A 5,256-nucleotide genomic window follows, 5' to 3' on the forward strand; every position below is an offset into this window, starting at 1 on the left:
TGCTGCTCGAGGACGCGGCTCGGAATATCATCGTATCGTAGGCATATTCAATCGGAATCACCGGTTCTGCTGAGCTCTTCCCGCCTGCCTAGGAACTGCAGTTCCTCAATTCGTTCGACTGCGTGTTTGCTTCGCGGGGTCTTCCGTGGCCAGTTTCCCCGGCTCTGCGACTCCACCCCGATGAGATCCAGAAATTATGAAATGGATTCCTTTTGTCTGATGGGCGGTATATCCTTTCAATATCGAGAGATTTACAAGAATGAGATGTAGCACGGACAATCGGAGTAGAATTATGATCATGAATGGGTTTGGAGCGAAGATTAGACCATCGGACCTCTTCCTCGCGCTCCGACTCACGGTTAGGAGGATAAGGAGAGAGAAAACGAAATCACTTCTGAGTGTACTTCACAATAAGGTAGAAGATCATGTGTTTATTATCGTAAAATCCTCGCTCCCAAGCGCGAGGAGGAGCCTCATTCGCTCCTGGATGCGATCGATACTCGACTCTGAAGACGAAATTATACTTTTTTTTGGATTATTTTTCTCTTTCTCTTAAAATATATCGAACCCAAATACATCCAGCATCGAGGCAGAAATGAGAAACTCGAGCCTTACTACAGCGAGAGACAGAGAGAATCTTCGACTTTGATCTGAAAGTCCGGCGAATTTCGGCTCATCGCCGTCCACGACGAGGGGAGCCTCGGGAAGGCGCGTATCACGATTTTCCCAGCCTTCCAACTCTGAGAACCCTCCTCCTCCTCCGATCAGCCTCCTGAGAACAAAGCAGCCGCAGCGAACCTGAGACGAAAACAGGTGTCCTTCGCACTGAAGCTCCTCCACTCTGCCTCTCATCGATTATAACCTGATCCTTATACCAGTACCTATTCATATATTGTTTGAGGCTCAAAATCACAACATGGTACATCTACTTCATTTCGGTTTCTTGATCGCTGGCCGACACCCGAAACGTGGCCGACGCGATCACTCGTCGAGGAAGATTTTCACTATACAGACGGCTGCAGAGGCGGTTTTTTGGGACTTCAAAGTTCACCTTTCGACCCGCTCGCCGAGTTGTAGGGATGAAAAACAGACAAACGCAGGTATTATGAAATCCATGAACATACGCAAGGGAATCGAATATTGCAGAAAAGAAGGGAAGCCCGCGCGAGGTTTCGCCGGGATCGGTCTCGGTCCGGCGGAATTCTGACGGAATCTCGGTGCTGCCCATTATCGAGTGTGGACAAGAAGGGACAATATACGAAACAGCTTGAAAAATGAAGCTTCTGCGCAGACGTACGTATATTATATTTCTCATCGGTAACCAAAACCACATTAGTAAAAGATGCTCCAATAGCTGACTCTTATCACCCTTGGGTTTCATCATTTCGTTCTCTCTTCATCCCATTTGTTTGTCCCAAAAGCTCTTCGATCACCTCTGGAATTGTTCCCCCTCCATTCTAAGTCGTTATTGGCAGTTTTTCGGTGGAATTTCATTCATAAGCATCGTCCACTCTCCCCGGATATCTGGAGACGCCCATTTCAGTCGTTTCACTTTTACACGAATCTTAAACCTCGGGGTTCCCGTGGAACTCCCAACCTCGGTCGAAATTTGCGTTCGCCGTTGACGAACTCGAAGGTCCCAGCATTGGTTACAGTGGATATTTTGAACTTCTCTCGCGACCCACTCCAGCTCTGGGATCAGGTGAGCATAGCTTATCCATGTTTCAAAAATCGCTTCTCGCGGAATCCTCGCTCAAGGAAGCTCTTTCGAATAAGCGCGTTCCGGAACATCTATCTCGATTGCCTTATCGTGACTCGGACTTGTCACGATAATCGACCAATTCTCTTAGCAAAGAATCTACAAATTGTTCAATTAAGAATCTAACTGCGCCACGATGATCACTTCCCCATTCTCCCCTTGGCTTTGTCACAATTACCACGCCATCATGACTTGATTTTCGCCACAATAAATCCCTATCTGCTCGTCCCCCTAGGAGGAGCAAGCTTTCTCTAGGGAAGGTCGCGTGGGGTAACTCACGGTTTTTGCTTGGTAGTGTACAAAAAGCAAGAATTGAAAAAAATATACATTCTCGAAATCCTGGGGCAAAAAGTTTGAAAGAGAGCGGGCAGCTCCGAAGCACCTTCGTCACTGAATCACTGAGAGTTTTGTGGAGGCTCGTCCATGGGAACTGTAGGACTCGGATAAGGATAGGCCTCACGTCTACGTAACGGCGGAGCTCCTCCGACTGCTCCTTCCTCGTTCTGAAGTGCGGCTTCGGCGGCATTGGCAGCTCCGTCAGGCATCGCAGCCGCGGGTGGCACCGGACCATCGACAGCGACCTGTCTGACCGGACCCGCGCCCTGCGACGATGCTCCTAATGGTCCCTCGAGTCGGCCATCGGCCACAACGGTATCAAGATTTGTGATGGATTTCGAGCGCACGCATTGAAAATCGACGTGCCGTGACTTGGCTTCTTCCTTCTCCCATGACATTCTTATGAAAGGTCGCTGCACGTAATTATAGATCACTTCGGCCCGACCTCCGGGACGTCGCTTGATTTTCTCTTTGTAGGTGGGATATCCCTCGATACCCAGACGGATCTTCTTGAGACCGCGTTCCTTCAGCACCTGTCGACAACAATCACAATAATTATTATTGAATCATTCATTATAATTTTAGTCGGGGATGTCATGGAATTCGTCAGATCGGCTCGTAGAGAGATCTACCAGTCTCCGGGCCAGAACTCGGGGCTTACCGTTTTAGCGACGTCCCTGTTCTCGATATACTTGAAAAAGCGATACAATGTAGTGGAATGGACTATCTGGCTGTACTCTTCGCCCGTTTGCGGTGGGTATTCCTCGTCCCAGTCGACCACGTCGTCCTCTAGCAGCACGACGATGTGACACTCTCGGTCGCCTCTATGAGCCGACACGACCATTGCAGGTAAGATGAGGTCTTCGAGAAATCGTTCGAATTGCTGGCGCGCGCCCTCGTTCGAAAGCTCGTGTAGCAGACCACGCAGATTGTGGCATTTGACGGTGGATGCGTCGAAGGGAACGAGGAAATAGTCGCAGGCTTCCCGCAGCTCGGACACGGTGACCGATGGAGGACACTGAATCACCCCCGACTGATAATGATCGAGGATAGCCCGAAATACGGCAGCGGAAATTCCCTCGCAGAGCTCGTACTCGCCGTGATCGTTCGGTCGAGTGATGTTGTTCTCGAGGGAGGATCCGAACATGCGTCCGAGCATGGTATCGGGATGCTGCGTAAACAGGGCGGGGTCAACGATGAAGCGCGTGTTGTCAACAACCAAAGTCAAGCGTTGGTCCGACGACGCGTTCTGCAAGGGGATGAGGGGTCAGGATTACGTATCATGGAAAAAATTATGACTGCGGTAAAGAGAATCGAGACCACGCTCACTCTCCATAATATCGTATGACCATGGGCTAGAAGACGTGATGCAAATGTGCGCGGAAATGGATGACGTTCGGGGAACATAAAATGAAGAGTTGGAGAATGCGGGCTCCCAGACGAGTATTTCGCCCCCGGTAGAAATTTTATCTTCCAGGAAAATACAAGAGGGGGATCTACTCACCGTGTGGGTCTGTTGGGATGTCGTCCGCGGAGAATTGCTCGCCTGGTCGGGTTGCTTAGGCCCCGGGCTCGCATGGCTGCTCTCAGTACTCGAGCTACTGGAACTCATGCCCCGGGCGCTGAGTCTTTGCACGCCGGCACCTGTCGTCGTGACCGTGTAGCTTTTAGCTCGTTGTCCCTGATGCGGAGGCATCTGTATGATTTGGATATCTCGTCGGCCCTGTTCGCCCGCGGAACTCGCTCCACCCTCGTCGCTGCGACTGCCTTCGTTCCGGAGGCAGGGTTTCAACTTCGGCTGACTGTAGCCCTGGCCTCGCTGTTTGAAGATCGCTCTCCGTTGGCGAGAGTCGTTTTCAGTTTCGTCCGACGACGAGTTGTCGTACGATGAAGTAGCGCTCACTCTACGGTCTCGGTGGTCCTTCAGAGGTCTTCCTCCGGAACTAGAAGCCATTCCACTACACGCGGTCTGGCCCACCCTGAAGCGCGGTTCGAAACTCCCGAGTTTCAAATATGTTCACTTCGCGACGACTCCAGCTTCAGCCGATATTTGAGGGTTCGTCGCCGTGATTGCTCCGTGAGCTTCCGTGCCTGGGATTCCCCCGTCAAACAACGCTGACTTCGCCTGCCTCAAGGGCGATCCAGCTCCTTCGCAGCTCCTGGAGAGAGAAAACGTCCTATTGTCATACATCGAGGAACTTCGTCCACCAGGAGATCACCGTACGCGGCAATCGTGCACGGAACACATTCACGTGTCATTTTCATTGTTCCGGATTTTTTCCGAGTGCGCATCGCCGATCGGATGTCAATTTCACTCGTCGGCTCGAGCAGCATTCGAGTCACAGACAACGAATTACTTTTCCTGAACCGCGTCGATCGCAAGCTGACCCAGTTACTCTGTTTCTTTTCTCAATCATCGCCAGTCACATACCCTTCCGTTTCCACAGTTCAGGTGGAAGAATCGGCGCGACGTTGTTCACATCACGTAAACCACCGGGACAGGGTAGCTCGACAGACAAACTAGCCGGCTGATAAATATACATGTTCAAAGTGGAGCTGTCAAGATAATGTTCCTTCGAGCGAATCTCGGTAGCCTGTTTGTGCTTTCGACCCTTGTCCCGCTGGCAGGTGAAATAACTTGCCAACTCCTCTATACTTGGAATGCCATCTGCTCTACCACCGTAGTTTCCGATCGCATGGAAATTCCGCACCATAGCCCTACGTGAGCAGATGAGCGGGAGAACTTCGATTTCCGAGAGAAAATACGACAAGCAACCAATCGATGAGGTCGTCACACCGATGATTAATAGAGCGTCTGTCTACAGCGGATCGAATGACTCCATTCACGATATTGGGTTTCGATATCTGGAAATATCCGCCGAAGACCAGCCGTAATCTAACACCCTTGGACGTCACATATCGGCTCAATACCCGAACAGGCGACAAGCGATTTTCCGTCGCTAGAGCTCAGAAAGAGTTTACACTAGAGGGGCTCGCGATGGCGTCACACGACGATCGATCAACTTGCGGGGGACCTCGGAACTTCTTCATAGACTATTTCGGGGTACGACTCAATATCCGGCCCTAATTACCACCACGGCTCAGAACTCGGGTCCGAGGGCAGAACGCGCAAGTGTGTCAACACTCACGGAACAGGCGAC

The 5,256-nt window shown here is 51.1% G+C and overlaps 1 protein-coding gene across 1 annotated transcript; it reads right to left on the bottom strand.

Annotated features, from left to right (window-relative positions):
• Positions 1–1,894: 1,894 nt before the first annotated feature.
• Positions 1,895–4,049, bottom strand: mri (BTB/POZ domain-containing protein mrityu). The gene is made up of 3 exons (XM_029112393.1): positions 3,600–4,049; positions 2,757–3,359; positions 1,895–2,628 (listed from the first exon to the last, which is right to left on the bottom strand). The coding sequence occupies exons 1-3, from the start codon at positions 4,047–4,049 to the stop codon at positions 2,155–2,157; spliced, it is 1,527 nt and encodes a 508-aa protein (XP_028968226.1). The 3' UTR covers positions 1,895–2,154.
• Between the last annotated feature and the right edge of the window lie 1,207 nt (positions 4,050–5,256).

This window comes from Galendromus occidentalis, unplaced genomic scaffold (genome assembly GCF_000255335.2).
Source record: "Galendromus occidentalis unplaced genomic scaffold, Mocc_1.1 scf7180000077497, whole genome shotgun sequence".
NCBI lineage: Eukaryota > Metazoa > Arthropoda > Arachnida > Mesostigmata > Phytoseiidae > Galendromus > Galendromus occidentalis.